The 24,043-nt window shown below is 39.8% G+C and overlaps 1 protein-coding gene across 1 annotated transcript in view; it reads right to left on the bottom strand.

Moving 5' to 3' along the window:
- Positions 1-340: 340 nt before the first annotated feature.
- The window catches only part of GRM3 (glutamate metabotropic receptor 3), a 345,628-nt gene continuing 321,925 nt past the window's right edge, over positions 341-24,043 (bottom strand). The window contains exons 4-6 of the mRNA XM_075857369.1: positions 9,481-10,544; positions 5,804-5,978; positions 341-1,031 (exon numbers count right to left, since the gene is read on the bottom strand). Of these exons, the coding sequence (XP_075713484.1) occupies positions 955-1,031; positions 5,804-5,978; positions 9,481-10,544 (1,316 nt within the window). The 3' untranslated portion in view covers positions 341-954. The remainder of the gene's footprint in view (positions 1,032-5,803; positions 5,979-9,480; positions 10,545-24,043) is intronic.

Genomic DNA, 24,043 nt, shown 5'->3' with positions numbered 1-24,043 from the left:
ACAAACATGTTTTTTCTTTGATAGTGGAGTTGTCCTCAATTAAACCACTAATGTCCTTTATGGCCTACATATGAACCAGGCACCATTCCGGGTTATAATCTTCTGTTATAAACTGGTGTCAAAATTAGTTTACTTTAATTTACATGTGTTATGTATCATGTTCAAATTAAGTGATATTCTAAAAGATTATTAATACAATATCTGATAGCTCCTTGAGCTAGCGTTGAAAACAATAGAACCTTTTCATTCCAATGTACAGTATTGATAACATATATTGGTTCCAGTGTATTCTCCGAAAAAGTGCACCAAATGTGGAATATACAATATATAGAGCACTAAGTAAACTTAATATTTATTTCTTTATTTACCTTATCTTAGTTAATTTTATTGCCATGTGTGGCTCGCTCATTTGCAGGATACGTTAGAAGCCATACATTCATTTTTTCTTTATTATATTCCCAGAAGCCTTCAAGTCAGCGCAACACAACAGTATATAAGTACCAAGAAATACATGCTATAAACCTCTACAAAGGTTTTATTACTGGCTTCTTTACATTAATACTGTTTCAGGTGTGCAAAAACAACCAGTTACATGTCATGTAACTATACGTAGCTTAAATGCATTCTAAAATTGGTTACAACAATAACCTAGCTTACAAAATGTCATAGGAAAGTAAGTAACCCATATAATAAATGGCTGAAGCCATAATTACTTAGTGAACACAGCAAGTTGTGTAGATAATGCACATTATTTACATGGTCTCTAAAACGGTGGCTTACATTGGTCATTGACACAATCTAAAAAGCTCTAGAACATCATTGTAGACAGTCCTCAAAAATATTTCATGTCTAAAAAAAAAAAAAAAAAAAAAAAAAAAGAGAAGACAGGACTGCACAACAGGTGCATATTTTCTAACAGTCTATAAACCTTTAGGACAGAAATGTAAATCACGATTATAAGGATGAGGTGGTGGAGTCTAGAACTTCTCCTCCATTACAAATGGTTGGTGTGTAATGTGCACAGGCTGAAGCTGAAAAAGAAAAGCACCAAAGATAAATAAAAAGCATGTATGTAGTAAGACGATACAGACATAGTAATATTAAGTCATTATAAGTTGGACTGAATATGATCTCTAAAAAGCAAACTATCTTCCAACATTTATGCTTGAAAAAACTAACATATCTTAGGATCAGTAAAAAGATTCTAAAACATCAATTAATTATTTCATACTGAATGCTACGATGGGTTAAGGTCATGGGTTAATTAAATTGTAAGTCCTCATGATTTTTTTTTAAAAATAATTAAAATAGAGCTAGTTTGGGCCCAGTAATAAATGTGTAGATCTGAAGGCACAGACTGCAAAAGAGAGTCCAGTGCTCCACGTGGCAGAAGTTAATGATTTGACATGAAACTAAGATGGCTCGCTGTGTTGTGTGCTGACAGAATATTTGACATGCGTAAAGAAAGGAAGTAAGAAACTTTTGGGTGAAATGTTGTGTAATTGCAAAGGAAGTATATAGGTGTTGTGCAGGATGAACTCGAATTCAACATCCACTAGCCCACTAGTTTACTATAGAAAAAAATGTAGAGCTGGCGGGTCCAGAACCCTACACGGTTAAAGAGGTTATCCTGAGAAAATTGATAGCCTATGCTCAGTATAGTCCATCAATATCTGATCGGTGATGGTCTAACACCTGTCAACCTCTCCAATCAACTGTTTGAAGGGGCCGCAACATTTGTGTAAGCGCCGCTTCCCCTTCATTCCTTTCACTGCTCCATACTGTAAAATGCCAACACACTTGTAGCAGCGGTTCACAGTATTACAGACTTCTCCCATTGTGCTTTGGGCACTGTACATAGATGACGTTTTTGTCACTTGGATGGGTACTAAGGAGTCCTTTGGGCGATTTGTGGGCCAACTCAATGTTAACCTAATTGGCCTCAAATTTAATTTTGAAAATCATCAGGATTATTTACCATTTCTTGACGTTAGTATAAAGAAAATATCAAATGGTAATCTAGACAATAACATTTATTGTAAACCGACCTCAACAAGGCAAGTACTTTAGATTTAGGAGGAACTGCTCAAATAAGAATGACTTTATACAACAAACGAGATATTTACGACAATACTTCCTAGAGCCTGGTTATCCAGACAGAATACTGATAAGGGCTTACCAACAGGCACTTAATTGTGAACATACCCAGCTTCTGAATCCTCAACAGAGGAGGGAGGACAATCAGAATCAGCTGATAGGTACATTGCACATTTGATCCAAATCGCTTAGGGAGGTCATATTGTAGCACTGGAATATTTCAATTATAGACCCAGACATTGTAGACATAATTGATACAGGCCCACAGGAGACATGCAGACAGGGAGAAGTCTAAGGGACAGATTTGTTCAGTCACTTTGTGCCCCCACAGAGGAAAGGAACTTGGCTGCAATGAAAGATTAACTGACACTTCCACTTCCACTATAGTACTTATATTGCCTGTAAATATGTACAAACAGGCAAAAGCAGTATGATTACAGTGGAAACTTTTGATATACAAGACTTTATCATTTGCTGGTCCCATGGTGTAATTTACTACCTGTGTTTGTGTGCATTAAATATATTACTGAAACAATTCAGGAGTTCCGCTCAATAGGGAAGCATGTTTTAGATGTTTTAACAGCCTACACAATGGTGATTCAGGCTGTGTCAGGTTTAAGGGGTTGAAACTGGTTAGGCCATCAGGAAGGATGGGCAATTGGGATAAAAAGGGCTACAAAGAGAAATATTTTGGATCTTTAAATTAAAACCAGTTGCTCCCCATGGTCTTAATGAGCAGATGACTTTTGACTTCTTCATTTGAAGACCCTTGCATTAGTATCTGTAATGTTCATGGGTTCTTAGTGCAATGTTTCTTTTTTTTGTTTCAGAAATAGTTAAAAAATGTAACAAACGCGTCAGAACAAAGGAAATGTATGGGCTTTTTCTTTAAGAAAATAAGTTCCTGATGGGGTCGCTCCCATTGGGGAGGTCACCCTGAATGTATAGGCAGTCAAATGATATTAGATCCAAATAGGGCATAGTAGGGATAATTGACATCCCCTTCCCACTGCATCACAAGGAACATCGTACTATTTTCATCAATTGGGCGATCTGCATTCATGGCTAAAACTGTCCAATTTATTTTATGCGATTATATGCTGAAAGTTACATTGTTTCTATTGCCTTTAATGAGGGGATGACTGGCTCCTAACACGTCTGGAAATATCTGCGTATATATCAGTTTGAAATATCATTGATTTTGGTCTTTTTTTTATATGCACTTATGAACTAAACATTACGTTTTATTAGGTTTTCACCCTTTTTTAATTGATTGTATTTGACTGTTAGCTGGTGAAACGTTTGGTAACACGAGACAATGCATTTAAAATATTGACTGTCTTTCAATTGCTATTTTCTATTTAATTTAAGAGTCAGATTAACAAGAAAAGCAAATTAACATGCAGTTTTCAAATACCCTTAATTAGCGTGAGCCATAGTGACATGCTTTACAGACTTCATGAGTCCACGGTATTGTATAAAACAATAGCGTGTGGGATATTTTTCATTAGCTAACAGATAGTGTTTGCTACGTAATGGTTTTATTGTTCCTTCAACTCAGTGTTTTCCATCGATTGCAAATTTCCAATACTGGTAGTTTTAAAAGTCCTAATAAAGATTTCTAAGAAAACACTGAAAGGATAGCTAAAATAAAAACAGGTATTGACAGCACACTTAGTGCAGCATCTGCACTATGGCAACGAAGATTAGGAATGGATGTAAAAGTATGTTCAGCATAACACGTACATAATGTACTAGACATACTATAAATAGTGTAGGCATACTGTTTATATCATAGATTTAGTTCCTTAGCATAGTACATATATTTAGAATGTTAGTAGGATTCCACATTTTCTTTCGGAGGTCCCAGAGTGACCTATGTGAATGGAGCGGGACTGTGCATTCTCGGCCACTGCTCCATTCACTTTCTATGGGCCTGATTTGGTCGCTGAATTCAGCGATCAGCAACATGACAGAAAGTGAATGGAGTAGTGGTCGATCATGTGCAGTCCTGCTCCATTCACATAGGGCACTCCAGGAACCCCATTTTTGGGACCCCTTAGTGACCGCCACCGATCAGACATTTATCACCTATCCTGTGGATAGGTGGTAAATGTTTTTATGAGAAACCCCCTTTAAGTGTTTGATCCCGAACTTCATACTTTGCTTGATTATGCATAAAATAACATAAACAAATTATTTAGACCATGGGAAAGGGTGATGTTACTTGGACAATGAGAAAGGGTGACATTTTTTGCATTGATGTATGAAACTAAATATACAGCCATGTGAAATAGAGAACAGTTTTGTTACAGAAGTTTTGATGGCTTATCCTTCACATAGGTTACTCATTGGTCTTGGGCCGTTCAGCAGTATCCTGCACAGCACCATTCATGTAAATACGGTTGGGTGTGTATTATTTAATGCAGCTCAGCCGATTCTAAGGATAGGACGTCACTGTTAAATCCTAGAAAACCCTTACTACTTCCCAAATGAAGTGATATGAGGAAAATATATATTTTTTCTTTTTGTCATATGTCCAGGAAAGAACCCAGTGATGTAAAATAGCCTACAAAACTGATTTGCTCTTGTGGCTTTCTATATTGAACATCGTTGGGAACCCACTGTGGGTGGGTCTCATCATTGTGTCAGTATCTTGCCCAATAGAGAATCCACTGCATATAGTTACCAATTTTTGCAGATAAATTGTGAACTCATTAATTTATATGTCCCCATGCACACGACCATGGTTTACACGGATCCATGTGGGGACCGCAAATCGAGACCGCAAAAACTCAGGACAAGTCATTTTATGATCCGGATTTGCGGATTCACCAATACTGGTGAAGTCTTGTGGATCCGTGAGTCCTGATGACACACAGATGCACAACAAAGGTTTTTTGTAGTCCGATGGACTGCAACAGAACTGTGGTTTTGTGGACCGCAAAACCAATGTAGTCGTGTGAATGAGGCCTAAAAGAAAAGAGGAATCACTCCAATCAGTGAAGTAAAATACTGAGATTATTTACCCATCACCCTCAATGCAACATTCTTATACATATAAATATCCATCAGGTACATTAAATTAATAATGTAAATAGTTCTGCAATATACACAAGTGATGTAACAATATATTCATGTAATGACTGCATGCGCAGGTAAAGCCAGACAGGTCCCATGGTTCCCTAAAACAACCAGTGAGATAGGAAGGTTTGATCATGTGCAGTACCGCCTTGATAATGCTAACTACCACGTGTATGTTATTTTGGTCCATTTGGATTGAATATACATCTGTGGTTCCCTGTAGGGTGAATATCACTTATTTTAACTGATAATTGTCAGCACTTCCTGCACTTTAAAGAGTATCTGCACTTTCTGCAATGTTTTAATATGTCATAGAGACATATCACATGTTTGCTGAAAGTGCAGATACTCTTTAAGAAATCTATGTATTTTCATATGACAATAAATCAACACTTTAAATATATATTGATGAATTAATACACATGACTCTATATAACACTGTGAATGTATTGTTATGTTACAGTATATTGCCCAACTGTACTAAAACGACAAAGTTATATCTAGAAGTTTACATTTATTTTCTCAGTAAAATAATACTATCATGTTAACATATACAAGTCATTTATTAGACAAAGATCCATATACATCTTACAGCTAATGACCATCAATGTCATATACTTACACTGGGAATACGTGGTTGCAGTGCCGCTGACACTGAATCTATTTAAATGCAGTCTGTGCGTTACAACATTTTTCTGTGGTTGAAATAGAATGATGTGAACTTTTGGTGCAAATAAGCATCCCAAGACTACAAAACCGCTTAGACTTACGGAAATACACATGGTCGTTGTTTGGACCTGAAATAGAATAAAATAATTCAGTCATTATGTTTCTACGAAGCTCTTATACGTATTTCTGTACACTGTTTATATTGGAGAAACAGTCTGGTTGGCACATTAAGGGTAAATTCACACGTAGCAGTTATTTCTGCGACTGTCCCATTCACCTGAATAGAGCTTGTATAAATCCATGCAAGTGCTGCTGAAACATCCCCATTCACATGTCACATGAAAGGACATTTCAGTCGCAGATATTTCTGCAGCGAATGTGTTGCGCGTGAATATAATCTAAGTATGGATGGACTATGAAAAACAAGGATTTATCCAGTAACATTATCTATCACTTGAGTCATATTGGAAGTTCAAACCATCATCATTTTTATCATGTAGAAAAGTCTATATTAAAATGGGGCCCAACATATTTCTAAGCCCTGTGAAGAATAATATATAAAAAGAAGCAATAGTATAATATATCATAATTAGAGATGAGCGAACCGGGACAACCGAACCCGGTTTCGGTCTGAACATCAGGAAAAGTTCGGTTCGCAGCGAATCCGAACTTCACCGGGTTCGGCCGAACCCGTTTTGACCAAACCCGGTCAAAAATATTATACAAATCGGCAGCCACTTGTCTCTATCAATCACTGATAGAGAAAAGAGGCTGCTGATTAAAAATAAAATAAAAAGCATTTCATACGTACCCGGTCGTTGTCTTGGTGACGAGTCCCTCTTCTTCCTCCAGTCCGACCTTCTTTTCTGATGCGACAGCCTGTGATTGGCTGCAGAGGCCTCTGCAGCCTGTGATTGGCTGCAGAGGCCTCTGCAGCCTGTGATTGGCTGCAGCGGTCACATGGGCTGTAACGTCATCCAGGAATGTCGGGCCGGATGTCGAGAGGGACGCGTCACCAAGGCAACGGCCAGGAGACCGGACTGGAGGAAGCAGAAAGTCCTCGGTAAGTATGAACGTCTTTTTTTTTTTTACAGGTTACTCTATATTCTGATCGGAATTCACTGTCCAGGGTGCTGAAACAGTTACTGCCGATCAGTTAACTCTTTCAGCACCCTGGACAGTGACTATTTACTGACGTCGCCTAGCAACGCTGCCGTAATGACGGGTGCACACACGTAGGCACCCGTCATTACGGGGCCTCATGCACACGACCGTAAAAACACCCGTTATTAATAGCGGGCCCATAGACTTCTGTTAGCCACGGATACCTTCCCATTTTCTCACGGGAAGGTGCCCATGCCGTTAAAAAGATAGAACATGTTCTATTTTTTTATTTTACGGGCCGTGCTCCTATACTTTATAATGGGAGCACGGCTCGGAAAAACGACCGGCTGCCCGTGGCCGGCCGTGCTCATCTCCTGAAATACTCTGTGCTGCCTTAAACTCTGTGGACAGGTCAGGATCCTGTTTCTTTTAAATGCTGCTGGGGAACCCGCTCGATCCACTATATAAGGCTGCGCTACAGTGCAGCATTTAAAAGAAACAGGATCCTGACCTGTCCACAGAGTTTAAGGCAGCACAGAGTATTTCAGGAGATGAGCGTGCAGATTCAGTGCTGCTGTGAACTCTGCTCTTACCATTACGTAGCTCTCAGTCTGTTACCTCTCCTCCACTCCTGTCCTCAATAACACCTTCACATGATTGGCAAGTCACCACGTAATGGTAAGAGCAGAGTTCACAGCAGCACAGAGTATTTCAGGAGATGAGCGTGCGAATCTTGTGCGGGGTGGTGACTTGCCAATCATGTGAAGGTGTTATTGAGGACAGGAGTGGAGGAGCGGTAACAGACTGAGAGCTACGTAATGGTTAGAGCAGAGTTCACAGCAGCACAGAATCTGCACGCTCCTCTCCTGAAATACTCTGTGCTGCTGTGAACTCTGCTCTTACCATTACGTAGCTCTCAGTCTGTTACCTCTCCTCCACTCCTGTCCTCAATAACACCTTCACATGATTGGCAAGTCACCACCCCGCACAAGATCCGCACGCTCATCTCCTGAAATACTCTGTGCTGCTGTGAACTCTGCTCTTACCATTACGTGGTGACTTGCTTTTTTGTTTCTTCTGGAAGTAAACAATAAAGGTTTCTATTCACTGACAGCAAGTATAGTTCTTAAAAACCATGAGGAATTAGTACCCAACGTGATTTAAGAATTGCAGAACTTTTTTTTAATGATTACGCATTATTTGTTAAATGTGGAATCCCCCTTTGAAATTATGTTTGCGATGTTGACAATGTTTATATACAGATGTGTTTTATTTGATTTTGACTGTAATTTTATTTTTATTTTTTTAACAAACTTTATTTAACTGATCGACATTTTTTTTTAAAGTCCCACCAGGGGACTTCACTATACGATGTGCCGATCGCATATATAATGCTTTGGTATACTTCGTATACCAAAGCATTATTGCCTGTCAGTGTAAAACTGACAGGCAATCTATTAGGTAATGCCTCCGGCATCGCCTAACAGGCATTTGCTGAAGACAGACCTGGGGGGTCTTTGTTAGACCCCTGGCTGTCATGGAAACCCGACGGCGACCCGCAATTTGTTTGCGGGGGCGCGCGATCGGGTGACAAAGGGAGCTCCCTCCCCCTGTCAAACACATTAGATGCCGCTGTCACTATTGACAGCGGCATTTAATGGGTTAAACTGCCGGAATCGGAGCGCGCTTTGATTCCGGCAGTTGCAGCAGGAGCCAGGCTGTGTATAACAGCCGTGCTCCTGCCACTGATCACGTGGGTACAGTGGCAGTACCCGCGCCATCACAGGACGGATATATCCATCCTCCTGCGCGAACTAGCAGCTGCTGAGGACGGATATATCCGTCCTTCGGCGTTAAGGAGTTAAACTGTGTTAAGTTATAAAATTTGTCATGATACAAATTCAATACAATCTCATGCCATTCTGTAAAAAAATTTATGCATTTGAATGTATATGCTTTTTAACATGGGAGACTATTGGAGATGGTTGGCATCCATCACAGCCATCCTGTAAAAAATATATATACATTAAACGTATATGTATAATGTCATATAACCCATAAACTGCCATGTTAAAAAAATGAAAACATTCAACATATACAATTTTTTACTGGGTGGCTGTAACTTAAGTTTTTTTCAAACATGGGCGACGGATGACTGACGGTTGGCATCCGTCTGAGGTATATGTTTTTTTTAAACATGGGCGAGGGATGACTGACGGTTGGCATCCGTCTGAGGTATATGTTTTTTTTAAACATGGTCGAGGGATGACTGACGGTTGGCATCCGTTTAAGATATATGTTTTTTCTTTCTTGTTTGTTTAACATCTTGCATCATACATCTCAGGTTATGTAGGATTTATAGAGAAAGTAAGGGAGGACCAATCTGTAAGTAAAGGGATTGATTACTTATGCATGAAAACAAACACAAACCTGCTAAAACTTTCTTGCATTTATATACGTGACAAGTTATGGATAGCTATTTTGTGTTAACTTTCTATAACAATTTTATATACATATAAAACTTACCCTGTAGTCACTGGACGTCACATAAAATATTGGAAGAAATGCGAGCCAGATAATACATGTTGTGTACATTGTAAATCCAATAAACTTGGCTTCGTTGAAGTTTTCTGGGCACTTCCTTGTTTTAAAGGCATATACAGTACATAGTATCACTAGAACCACATCATATGTTAAGGATATTAGCATACTTGAATCTTTCACATTGCATTTTAATATGACAGTTTCCCTTTTTTCTGGAAGGGTATACCGCCTGGTTCCTGGATATTCCAACACGAGCCATACGGATACTATTACAATTTGAACAGAGATGAGGCTTAGGCAAATTATGACTTGAGATTTGGGGCTGATGAATTTAGGTCTTTGAGCACCTTCTTTCACACCACTGAAGATCCGGGCGATTCTATTTGTCTTTGTTAGAAGAGCTGAGTAGCAAACTACAAAAGAAGTCCCCAGCCCCAAACGTCGTAGAGTACATATGACTGGGGAAGGTTTGGCTATGAAGAAAAATGTCATACAGTAACACAAAAAAACTCCAATCAAGAGGATATAACAGAGTTCACGTCCAGATGCCTTAACCAAAGGTGTGCTATTGTGCTTGACAAAAACTCCACCAACCAGAAATGTACAAAAAAAACCAAGACATGCAATTGTTACTGGGCCTATGGCCCATGCGTCTTCCCATTCAATGTAGTCTTCTGGCAAGTCAAAGCAGCCGGTTAGGTCTGAAGAGGGCCAACGTCCTGGTCCACAATCAACACATGTGAATTCATCTGCAAGATATTGATATGTTTCACATGGGATACAGATCCAACAACAAACATCTCCAGGTTGCATATTCTTCATTTCATTTTGTGCACATGGATCACTGCACTGTGATGTTGGCACCATACTCTTTGACCACTGTATGACATCTACATCAAGGGATAAGGTCTCTGCCCACTGACCTATTTTTAGATATGAGTATTTTCCATTATTATACTGAAAATTGAAGACATTATATAAACCAAGACCATCTCCATATGCATCAAACTTCACAAAACTGTCTGCAGTGGGTGGAATAAATGGAGCTGTGGAAAAAAGAAAAGAGTGTAAAAAGAGAACATATTTATTACATATACACACAAGCATAAACATGTACAGGAGAAATATATCATTAGTATGCAATTTGCTGATGTTTTAGATAGCATTCTGCTACGCATCAATTGAAAAGTAGTTATCACAATTGGAATTGTACTAAACACTAAAAATATTCCCTACATTGGGGGGTCGTGTATCAATGATTACATAACTTTTCATCTATGTTGGTGAAAAGTGGGCATGGCCTTTCAGATGGACAAGTGTCACGAATTTACTCATTGCTCTCTCATTCAGTCATGCGGGCTATATTTCCCATCTGTACACAGTATTGGGTAAAACAACATAAATTTATCTAATTCCTAGACTAGTGTATCACTGAGATGGCATGCCAGTCCTTATACATCAGTGTTATTGTACTGCTAAGGAAGGAGGAAAGGGAAGGGAAATACGGAAGAAAAGGCATGGTAGTAAGGTTAATCAAGAAGAAAGAAAGTCCTAAACTTTTTAATAACTACAGTATTTTGAATGAAAATGAACACCAATACCCAAATTCTTAAGTATCTTTAAAATGTGCATTTTAAAAAAAATTGTTAGTCAATCAAATATAGGACATTAACTTCATAATCGTTTTTAATAAATCCATCCAATAAGAATTAGGTCATTGATAGGAAAGTAATTATTTTGGATAAATATAGCATACACAAACTACCGCGGTAGAAGCCATAGTAGCTGCTATAGGGCACGCATCATGAGGGGTCCCATGCCACCTGCCAACACTGCCTCCTCATGCCCGGTGGTGCCACTAGCAGCCGTTATGGCTGCTACAGTGGTAGCGATACCACTACAAGGCCACAAATATTTACGGTCCGGGTGGCTAGCGACAGCCACATTCACTTGCATCTGCGCCCTGTAGATACAAATGAATATTATAGGCTGCACAGGTTTTCACCGTCCATGAGGCGAGATGAGCTTCCCTCATCAGGTGGCAGCCTGCTCTGTGCTCTCTGAGTGAGCGGCGGCGCCACTGAAACAGCTGCCGCCACCCACTTCTGCACTAATTGTACCTGCGTCTATAGCACGCAGATACAATTACATGCATTAGTGCTGTATGGCGGGGCACATTCCGTGCCCGACCATTCAGAGCCTTACAATGACACTGATTGGCAGGGCAAAATGACTTGCCCCACCAATCAGCGTCTTTCAACGACGCTAGCGGCATGATGACATCATTGCACCGCTTCTTTCGTTCAGCCCCAGCAGACCTGCTCAGAAGTGAGCAGGTCCGCATTGCCACCAGATGGCGCGGGAACGGATCATGTGAGTACGTAAAGTTTTGTTTTCTTCTAATAAAACTGTGAGTGCCATTATCTACAGGGGGGTTTATATGTGGGGATGTGGAACACTATCTACAGTGGGAGCTATATGTGGGGCACTATCTACAGGGGTGGGTTACATGTGGGACACTATATACAGTATACAGGGGGAGCTATATGTGAGGCACTATCTACCGGGGGAGCTATTTGTAGGTCACTATCTACAGGGGTGGGCTATATGCAGGACATGATATACAGGGGTGGGTACCTGTGGGGCACTATCTACAGGGGGGCTATATGTAGGACATGGTCTACAGGGGTGGGCTATATGTGGGACACTATATACAGGGGAGCTATATGTGAGGCACTATCTACAGAGGTGGGCTATATGTGGAGCACCATCTATAGGGGGAGCTATATGTAGGGCACTATCTACAGGGGTTGGCTACATGTGGTCCTTATACATCATATACAGGGGGAGCTATATGTGAGGCATTATCTACAGGGTTGGGCTATATGTAGAGCACAATCAATAGGGGGAGCTATTTGTAGGGCACTATCTTTAGGGGTGGGCTATATGTGGGACACTATATACAAGGCAGGGTTACCTGTGGGTCATTATCTACAGGGGGATATATGTAGGGCACTGTCTACAGGGGTGGACTATATGTGGGACACTATATACAAGGGAGCTATATGTGAGGCACTATCTACAGAGGTGGGCTATATGTGGAGCCCTATCTATAGGGGAAGCTATATGTAAGGCAGCACGGTGGCTCAGTGGGTAGCACTATTGCCTTGCAGCTCTGGAGTCCTTATGTTACATACATAGTTACATAGTTACATAGTTAGTACGGCTGAAAAAAGACACATGTCCATCAAGTTCAACCAAGGGACGGGAAAAGGGAAGGAAAAATTTCTACACATAGGAGCTAATATTTTTTTGTTCTAGGAAATTATCTAACCCTTTTTTAAGGCCATCTACTGTCCCTGCTGTGACCAGCTCCTGCGGTAGGGTATTCCATAGATTCACAGTTCTCACGGTAAAGAAGCCTTGTCGCCTCTGCAGCTTGAACCTTTTTTTCTCCAGACGGAGGGAGTGCCCCCTTGTTTTTTGAGGGGGTTTTACAAGGAACAGGATTTCACCATATTTTTTGTATGTGCCATTAATATATTTATATAAGTTAATCATGTCCCCCCTTAGTCGTCTTTTTTCAAGGCTAAATAGGTTTAATTCTTTCAATCTTTCCTCATAACTTAAATTCTCCATGCCCCTAATTAGCTTCGTTGCTCTTCTTTGTATTTTTTCCAACTCCAGGGCATCCTTTCTATGAACTGGAGCCCAGAACTGAACTGCATATTCTAGATGAGGCCTCACTAATGCTTTGTAAAGTGGCAATATTACATCCCTGTCCCGTGAGTCCATGCCTCTTTTAATACACGACAATATCCTGCTGGCCTTTGAAGCAGCTGATTGATACTGCATGCTGTTATTGAGTTTATGATTTACAAGAACACCCACATCCTTCTCAACAAGTGAATCCACCAGTGTAGCTCCCCCTAGGACATATGATGCATGCAGGTTGTTGGTACCCAGATGCATAACTTTACATTTATCTACATTAAGCTTCATCTGCCAAGTGGACGCCCAAACACTTAGTTTGTTTAAATCTGCCTGCAATTCATGAACATCTTCCATAGACTGAACTATATTACATAGCTTGGTGTCATCTGCAAAAATAGAAATAGTGCTATTAATCCCATCTTCTATATCATTAATAAATAAGTTGAATAATAGTGGTCCCAGCACTGAACCCTGGGGTACACCACTTATTACCGGGGACCATTCAGAGTAGGAATCATTGACCACAACTCTCTGGATACGGTCCTTGAGCCAATTCTCAATCCAATTACAAACTGTATTTTCTAAACCTATAGTCCTTAATTTACCCATTAGGTGTCTATGGGGGACAGTGTCAAATGCCTTTGCAAAGTCCAAAAACACTAAATCCACAGCGGCCCCTCTGTCTAGACTTCTGCTCACCTCTTCATAAAAACAGATTAGGTTAGTTTGACAACTTCTGTCCTTAGTAAAACCGTGCTGGCTGTCACTTATAATGCTATTTATTATCACATAATCCTGTATATAGTCCCTCAATAGCCCCTCAAACATTTTCCCGACGATGGATGTTAAGCTTACTGGTCTATAATTACCCGGGGAAGACCTAGAGCCCTTTTTGAAAATATGCACCACATTTGCGCTGCGCCAGTCCCTTGGCACTATACCAGTCACTAGAGATTCTCTGAATATTATGAAAAGGGGGACAGAAATAACTGAACTAAGCTCTTTAAGAATTCTAGGGTGTAACCCATCTGGTCCCGGGGCCTTGTGCACATTTATTTTATTTTATTTAGCTTGGACCATATCTACATTCATCCAATTCAGTATATCAACTGATATATTAACAGCACTGGCACCGGCTACATCAGCTGCTCTTTCTTCTGTTGTATATACAGAGCTAAAGAACCCATTTAGTAACTCTGCCTTCTCTTGATCCCCTGTGATCAACTCCCCATTACCATTATCTAGGGGTCCTACATGTTCAGACCTTGGCTTCTTAGCATTTATATACTTGAAGAATTTTTTGGGATTTGTTTTACTATCCTTGGCCACCTGCCTTTCATTTTGTATTTTTGCTAATTTTATTACATTTTTACAGATTTTATTAAGCTCTTTATATTTTACAAAGGCTACAGCTGTACCCTCAGATTTGTATTTTTTAAATGCCCTTTTTTTGTCATGTATTGCACCTTTCACAGAAGGTGTAAGCCATGTGGGGTTTAATTTGAGTCGTTTATACTTGTTACCTATAGGAATAAATTTTGCACTATAATAACTCAAAGTAGATTTCAAAATCTCCCATTTATCATTTGTTCCATTATTTGACATTAGTTCTTCCCAGTCCATATCCTGAATTGCAGCCCTCATCCTGGGGAAATTGGCTTTCTTAAAATTAAATGTTTTTGCCCTCCCAGCCTGCATTTGTTTTTTACAGTATAGGTAAAATGTAACTATATTATGATCACTGTTACCAAGATTTTCACGAACATTGACATTCCCAACAAGATCTGCATTATTAGAAATGACCAGATCCAACAGAGCTTCATCTCTAGTCAGGTCTTGAACAAACTGGCCCATAAAATTTTCCTGCAACAGGTTGAGGAAATGTCTCCCCTTTGCAGTTGAAGCTGAACCATGACACCAATTAATATCCCGGAAATTAAAATCTCCCATTATCACTACAGTACCCGCCTGTGCAGCCCGCTCCATCTGTTTATATAGCTGAACTTCCATCTCCTCAATTATAGGGGGCTGTATGTGGGGCACTATCTACAGAGGCTCTATGGGGGTCACTATCTACAGGGGGCTATGGGGGCACCATCTACAGGGGATGGGGGGACTATCTACAGGGGGTATGTTGTGTGTGTGTGGGACACAGTGTATGGTACTATTATAATCAGATACACAGTGTATGGTGCTATTATAATCAGGGACACAGTGTATGGTGCTTTTATAATCAGGGACAATGTATGGTGCTATTATAATCAAGGACACAGTGTATGGTGCTATTATAATCGGGGACACAGTGTATGGTGCTATTATAATCAGCGACAGTGTATGGTGCTATTATAATTAGAGGTGCAGTGTATGGCGCAATTATATTTTGGGGGAGTTGAGAATTTTATCTTCGTTTATAGGTGCAGAAATGTTTTAAAAGTGAGAAGGTGAAGACATCTGAGCGGAAAACTGCAGAAATGGGCAGTGGCCGGGACAAGCCATCATAGAGGTGTGGACCGGATGGAGAAGAAAAGAGAAAAACAACTAGAATCTGAGACGTCCCCGGTGAGTCACTTAATGTAAATGTTTATTCTGCCTCTAATCAGTAATGTAGTCGCTGTATGATCTGCAGCAAGATGATGGGTGGTTTGATTATGATATGGTTTTTTTTGTGAAACAGCAACACCCAGCATATCCTTACCTTGTTCGGGCCATGCTGAGAGCTGTAGTTTTATGCCGTACAACCCTATATGGCAGGATATGCACTAAATTGAGCTGTATTTGTTCTGGCACTGTATTTATGTACTGAGCTTTGTTCTGGGGCTATAATTTATGTACGGAGCTCTGGTCTGGTGTTGTATATATGTACTGAGCTTGGTTCTGGTGCTGTATATATGTACTGATCTTGGTTCTGGTGTTGTATATATGTAATGAGCTTGGTTCTGGAGCTGTATATATGTATTGAGCTTTGTTCTGGTGCTATATATATGTACTGATCTTGGTTCTGGTGCTGTATATATGTAATGAGCTTGGTTCTGGAGCCGTATATGTCAGAGCTTGGTTCTGATGCTGTTATTATGCAGGATATATTTCTAATAAGAAAATTGCAGGTCAGATGGAGTTGTTTTCAATTAATTAATCCCTTCCCAACATCCGCCATATATATATATATATATATATATATATATATATATATATATATATATATATATAGGGTGGGGGAGTATTGAGCGGACTCACAGGCTGAGCCCGCTCCATAGGACGAGAATGTTGGTTGTGTGTTACAGCCGACACTTCCGGGTAGCAGGCAGGATTCCGCTCAAGCGTTATCTCGCTAGTTTAACCCGTTTAATCACACGGTCAATAGCGACCGCACCATTTAAATCACTAAAAGCAGAGGGGTGACCCCCTGTAACATTCCAGCGGTCCCCCCACGGCGAGATCGGGGGGTGCCGTTTGTTGGCATGGCAGCCTTGGGCAGGGCCTCCGGCAGGGCTTCATTGGAGACTGTAAGAATCAAGCTATATATTATACATTAGTATTTCAGTATTTCGTGTTAGTGATCCAACATTTGCTGGTTCAAGTCCCCTAGGAGGACAAGTAAAAAACTGTGAAATAGACTTTTTTTAATTAATAAAAAAAATAAAAAAAATTTAACTTTCAAAAAACCCCTGTTTTCCAATTTTCACTTAAGTACAATATAAAAAAATTAACATAACTGGTATCGACGCGTGTGTAAAAGTCTGAACTATTACAATATATCATTATTTAGACCGCATGGTGAACGCTGTAAAAAATAAAAAACTGCAGAATTGCTGTTTTGTGGTCACTTTATCTCCCACAAAAAATGAAATGAAAAGTGATAAAAAAGTCTCTAGTACCCCAAAATGGTACCAACAAGCCCTCACACCGCTAAATCAATGGAAAATTTAAAAAGTTATGGCTCTCAGAATATGGTGACAAAACAAAGTCAAATCAGTTTTTCCTTGTAAAAGTAGTAAAACATAAAAAAACTATTTAAATTTGGTATCGCTGTAATCGTATTGACCCACAAAATAAAGTTAACATGCTGTTTTTACTGCACGGTGAACGTCGTAAAAACAAAACCACCCAAAAGATGAGGAATCACTGTCTTTTGTCTATTCCACCCCACAAATATTTTTTTCCCAGTCTCACACTACATTATATGGTACAATAAATGGTGCCATGAAAATCTACAACTTGTCCCGCAAAAAACAAGCCCTCATACGGCAATATTGATGGAAAAATAAAAAACAGCCTTTGGAAGGTGGGGGAAAAAAAACGAACGTGAAAATCCGAAAAATGGCTGCGAGTTGGGTGGGGTTAATGGGAACCTGTCTGGTAGTTTTAACCCCGGGAACTGCCACCATGACCTGACAATATTCCCAAATGAGCAAAAGAGAAAAAAGACTGCAGCAAAAGCCACAGGTTTGCTCATCCAATGTTTCTTCCTGGGATCTGTGGTTCCTCAATGGAGTGCAATCGGAAAGGGGGGGGGGGCTTGCCTGCAAGCAAAGAATCCAATACAGTGGGAAAAATGTAGAAAAATCCTCAACACATTTTGCCAAAAAAAACCTTATGCCAAAATAAAGCTCTTTTTTACTTTTCTAAATGTGGATGTGCTGAGGATTTTTCTAAATTTTTTCCAGTATTTCCAAATGTAGGTTTTTAAATAAGGTGCAGCAAAATCTATAAAATCAACTTTTAAAACAGCGCACGCTATATGCTAATTACTCATTAAAGGGTCCTGGGAAGATGGCGCTATCCTGAAGAGTCACATAGTCCTGCCTCCAAACCCACCTTTTCATGTTTGATTAACATCCCCCTGGCTAATACAACTTTCTCAGATGGGGCATTGCCTTGTACTACTTGGGCACACACTGTGCAGCGAGGTGTACTCTGCCTAGCTTCATTGCTGCACCGCGCATGACAGGGGAGTACAAGGCAACGGCGCATCCGCCAGAGTTTGAGAATGCTGGTAGTGATATAGAACTGCCAGGGGGATGTTAATCAAAGACTGGGGGCGCCATTTCAATTTTCGCCTCAGGCAGCAGAAAAGCTAGAATCAGCCCTGCAGGCCATTTTAGGCCTGCAGCCTATAAGGCGCTGGGAAGACTCCCTGCGCAGGCTGGCATGAGGACGTCACTGCATCACGCTGATTTGTGTGTCCTGTGCAGCGCTCCGTCCGTCGCGGGAATGGGGCAAGGTAAGTACAATATAGATTTTTGAGGGGGGGGGGCTGTGTGGCACTATATACAAGGGGGAACAGAGTGGCACTATATACAAGGGGGGAGCAGGGTGAGACTTTATACAAGGGGGGAGCAGGGTGGCACTATATACAAGGGGGAAGCAGAGTGGAATTATATAAAAGGGGGGAGCAGGGTGGCACTATAAACACGGGGGAGCAGGGTGGTACTATATACAAGGGGGGAGCAGGGTGGCACTATATACAAGGGGGAGCAGGGTGGCACTATATATACAAGAGGGAGCAGGCTGGCACTATATACAAGGGGGGCTGTGTGGCACTATACACAAGGGGGGAGCAGGGTGGCACTACATACAAGTGGAAGCAGGGTGGCACTATATACAAGGGGGAGCAGGGTGGCACTATATACAAAGGGGGCTATGTGGCACTATCTACTAGGTGGGCTGCAGGGGGCACTATATACAAGAGGGGGAGTAGGGTGGCACGATATACAAGGGGGGCTGTGTGTCCCTATACACAAGGGGGAGCTGTGTGGCACTACTTAGGGGGGCTGTGTGGCACTATCTACTAGGGGGGCTGCATGGCACTATTTACAAGGGGGAGGGCTGTGTGGCACAATCTACAGGGGTCTGTGTCTGGCACTATCTGCAGGTGTCTGTGTGTGGCACTATCTACAGGGGGCTGTGTAGCACTATATACAAGGGAAGGGCTGTGTGGCACTATATGCTAAGGGGATGTGTGGTACTATCTACTAAGAGGGGCTGTGTGGCATTATCTACTAAGGGGGGCTGTTTGGAACTATATACAAGTGAGGGGGGCTGTGTGACATTATATACAGGGAGAGCTGTATGGCGCTATCTACAAGGGGGAAGTGGGGGCTATCTACAAGTGGGGTGTGACACTGTCTACAGGGGGGGCTAAATAGCACTGTCTACAGGGGGGCTGTATGGCAGAATCTACAGGGGGCACTATCTATAAGGGGGCTGCATGTAGCACCTAGGGGGGCCCCAGTCAAAAGTTTGCTATGGAGCCCAGTCTTTCCTAGTTACCCCCCTGATAGTATAACCTGTACAGTGTATAGTGTAGAACAATTTGTTTGCTTCAGTGCTATATTTCAAACATTACATTTATATGTGAAGTTTCAATGACACTGTAGGGAGCAAGATCATAGCAGCACATATCTGTTTTTGTCCAAGGATCCAAGAGTTTGCAATGATTAATAGAAGGATTATATAAAATAGGCCTGTGACAGTGATATATAAAACACCAAACTTCAGGAAGACTAAATATGATCACTCAGCTTAAGCCCTATTTACATCATGTTTTTGGCCTACATTTTATGTACATGCTGGTAAAAGCTCTTGACGTATATGTTAAAACACAGGTAAATTTAAACGTAGGCTGTGAGGGATGCCTAACATCCGTCACCTATGAACTATTATAGGATGCATTAAATGAATACGTCATGAACTCTCATGACGTGTCCGTTAACCAGATTCTATAATGGCCTATGGGTGATGGATGCTACTGTTAAGAATCCGTCACAGGCATTCCTTACCCATAGACTAATATAGCATCCGTTTGACAGATACGGCATGAAAAGTACCTGACGTATAAAAATATACTGACGTATACCATACGCGCATAGGCCAAAAGAACACGGGATGTCGGGCTAATGGAGCCCTATGAACACATTTACGTACATAACAAACGTGATGTGGCCTATTACGGCTCTGTACAAATGTGAGGTTATACAGAGCTGTAGGATGGATTCATACGCGGCAGATTTTGTTGCAGAAATTTTTGAAACTGAAAATCAGTTCCATTCATCTGAATGGGGTTGGTCTGCAGCACACTCACATGTATTTATCCAAGTTCCAGTCTGATGAACAGAATTGATTTTCAGTCACAGGATTTTCTGCAACAAAATCTGCCAAGTGTCACTGCACCCTAATACAACATGTGCATGAGGCCTTCTCTGGATGGATTTGCAGGTATACAGCAGGGAATTGCAATCACTGCTGTCCTGCAATGTTGAATTGGATTTTAAAGCGACGATCTGAACGATGGAAAAATTGTACATGTATCGGAGAATAAACTTAGTCTTAACGTTCTTTCGCAGATAGGAAATAGCTGTGCACCCTTACATAAATTCCTCATTTAGATAATCAATCCGAAAATGAGCAATGATGACTTACGTGTATGAAAATATCTAAAATGTTCGTTTACTTTTTCAATGTCTATATTATAACGCTTTAATATAACTAACATTGCTTTTTTAAGCTTTTTGTGAACTTTATCTCAGTTTTTTATATACATTCTTTAAAATGGCACCATTTATGAACAATAATACATCACTTTGCCTTTTAAGTATGAAGAATTTAGAGATTGTGTATGAGCCTAATTTATATGTCCTTATCTGTTGTCAGCAATATGTTCATGAACAAACCTTCTATTTTCAGAATCAAATGTAATTTGATGTGACATTTTGTGACCTGACATGTCCACTTTAATCATGGCATTGAGATGTCTCCTGTCCAAAGGATGTCAATTCTAGAGGCCATACAAATTTATTCTAGGCAGTGTAAAAATTCTGTGCATACAAAATGACAATAACTGTATCATTAGAGGTAGGCGAACTTTAGTATTTTAATGAGATTCCAAAAACGAAATGATTTTACAACCATCAACTGATAAAAGTTCTCACACATTAAATCTGATTTTATTCTTTCATGTGCACTAAATTGATCAGATTTCACGTTATCAATTTCCACTGTGCCTCTTATTTTCCAAATAAAATCCATTTGCTATTTCTGATCAGCAAGGACATACACAAGTGTCAGGTCAATAGTTAAGCATTCTCTTGACATTCTTGAAAGTCTCTTCAGGTTCCTTCTCTTGCTAGGAGCTAAATGCCATGGTTTACTTCTCATGTTCTGCTAAGTGTCTCCGAGCTGTAGACGGCTGTGGAAGTCAGCACATAATATGTCACAGAACCATAGGTCGTGATCTTGCCTTACAGACATCTGGCCAGAAGCCTGCACATTTGAAAATGGTCAAGTACTGTATTTCCCAGTTAGTGCTACTTCAATTTTGTGAGGGGAAGTATAACTGTCATGTATGAACTGTAAGCAAACTGCAATTGAAACTCAGACGAAGAAGAGAGTGAATTGTGCTGTCACTATGAATGTTATTTGCTACAGTTTTTTTTTCCTATTACAATGTAAATGGAAAGATAGTGTAGTCAAAAGAAACTAAGTTTTTCCTAACTGGTTTTCAAACAGTATGCCCTGCATCTTGCCAGCAATTATTACACTACAATCAATACTACTTAAAAAAAACTCTATTTCGATAAGCAAGTACTTGAAGAACGAGCCCCCACTTACTAATATTATTTTTTTCAAGCCATGACCTCTGACCTTGTAACCCTAAAGATTATACCCATCCTTTAATTTGTTATTGTTGAGGTGTTCGGTCCCTTCATCTGTTTTGTTTTTCTACTGCGTTGAACTCAGTTTAGCATATAGATTCTAGGCTGGCTTCTGGATTGATGCTTATTTTACTGTGATCATCTCTGGTCCCTATAATTGGAATGATTAATAAGCATCTGCAAAGAAAACCCGTAAAATAATAACAGTTACTGGTTAACCCATGGCGGAACATCTCTTAAGTAACACGGCTGTGATAGAGGCAAAAACTGACCTCAATATTTTACAATATAATACAATTTCTGAAAACTGTATATGGGTTAAAAAAACAAAATATATTATACTTACCTTTTCGATCCCCCACTGCTCCCACATCAATGGTTCCCTGATCCCCCACTGATCTTTGTTAAATCCGTTTTACTGATATGTCATCATCACTTCACTGCAGTAAACAAAGACTGGCGGGGGACCAGGGAACTTTCCTGACATATTGTTTCCCACTACTACCCCTGATTATATTTTTAGCTATATCCATCCAAATTCTAGATTATATGATGATTACAGATTTACATCGATCTTGGGTCTGTTTCCCACAAATTCTCCACCATTAAATTTTAAGATTATAGAATAGAGGACTAAAATACCTTTCTTTACATAAGTTCTTCATACTCCTCGAGGACTATATATCATCTGCTAAAATCCATAAATTGTTAGTTGTTTAGTACATGCCTAAGATTTGAATAAGTCAGAAGTAATAGTTTATTTAGAAACACTAGATGGTAATTTATTGTAGTTGAGTGAATTATGCAAAATCCAAACCCCAAACATGAAAAATGAGATGCCTAGTTAGGCTTGCCAACAGCAATATTTCACATTATTTTCACCGTAAGTACCACTACTATGCATTCTTATGTGAGTAGGCAATGATCAATTATACTCTAAACTAATTTCATGTGCAGTAAATCAAATACATGCAAATCTAAGTTGGTTCCAACATTTTGTTGTGTGTTCGGTCCGGGACTTGTCGCCGAAATACGTTCCGTTCTTTACGAACACAACATGCTCATGTGAATCCAGCCACACTGTTTCAGAAAAAGAAAAGTCAGTCAAAGACTCGACTGCCACCAAAATATGATTGAGGAAATATATATTTTATTCTGGCACTACAAAACAAGAACAAAAGTCTGGAACAAAATAAAAAGGGTTATTCACTGATCTTTTTTTTTTTGTATAATTTATTATAGAAATATATATATATTTTTATGTTATAATGGGGAATGACAAAAAAGCAAAAATATGTATCTGTTTTTCTTTTTTTCATTCTTTAAGAGTATAAAGTTGAACTGAAAGTTTTAATGTAAAGTTACCTTTTCTGCTATGGTTATTTTCAAATAGGGGATGCATAGCTTTTGATTGCTACCATTTTTTTAATAATTTGTATTTTTTTTAAAGTTTGCAATTTTATTTAATGCTTTGTATTTGTTTTTTTACTTTGTATCCCTCATAAGGGGGACGCAAAGTAGGGTTTCTTTTTTGAAGAAACTTTTCCTTTAGATTTGTTTTTCTTAACACATTTTTTTTACATTTGAGATGGTAATAAACAATCTCTGCCTTCTCTATGTGGATGTATGGTGTGCTACCTTCATTTTAAATTTAGAGGGATACTGCTAATCCAGTAAATGTATAAATTTTGACTAGCAGGGAATCATCAATATACTTATATGTTGTAAAAAAATCAGTGACATTATCTGTGAGGTAAAAAGTTCAAGTGTTTGTTAACCCAGCACCAACGCATATAACGTTTCCACTCACACATGAGTCTTTGTCAAGGAAACATGTCATGCAGATTGTGCAAACAGTAAAAACATTTCCAAGTAGGATTAACCAATCAATACATAAGTATTAATTCCTCATAAAACCACATAAAGTTAGAAATCGGGGTCGCTGAGTGCTCAGACACATAGTGTATAAAACTCGCGAACGATCTGCTGAATAACTGCAGAGTTCTAAACCACCTCTGGCATTGAAATCTGCACAAAAAATGTGTGCCAGTGGCTTCATGGCATGGGTTTCCATGACCGAGCAGCTGCATGCAAGCCTTACATCACCAAGCACAATGCAAAGCATCGGATGGAGTGGTGTAAAGCACGCTGCCACTGGACTCTGGAGCAATGGAAACATT

The sequence above is a fragment of the Rhinoderma darwinii genome, chromosome 3, assembly GCF_050947455.1.
Source record: "Rhinoderma darwinii isolate aRhiDar2 chromosome 3, aRhiDar2.hap1, whole genome shotgun sequence".
Classification (NCBI taxonomy): domain Eukaryota; kingdom Metazoa; phylum Chordata; class Amphibia; order Anura; family Rhinodermatidae; genus Rhinoderma; species Rhinoderma darwinii.
The sequence above is the reverse complement of the archived record's forward strand: the minus strand, read 5'-3'. Positions and strand labels throughout refer to the sequence as shown.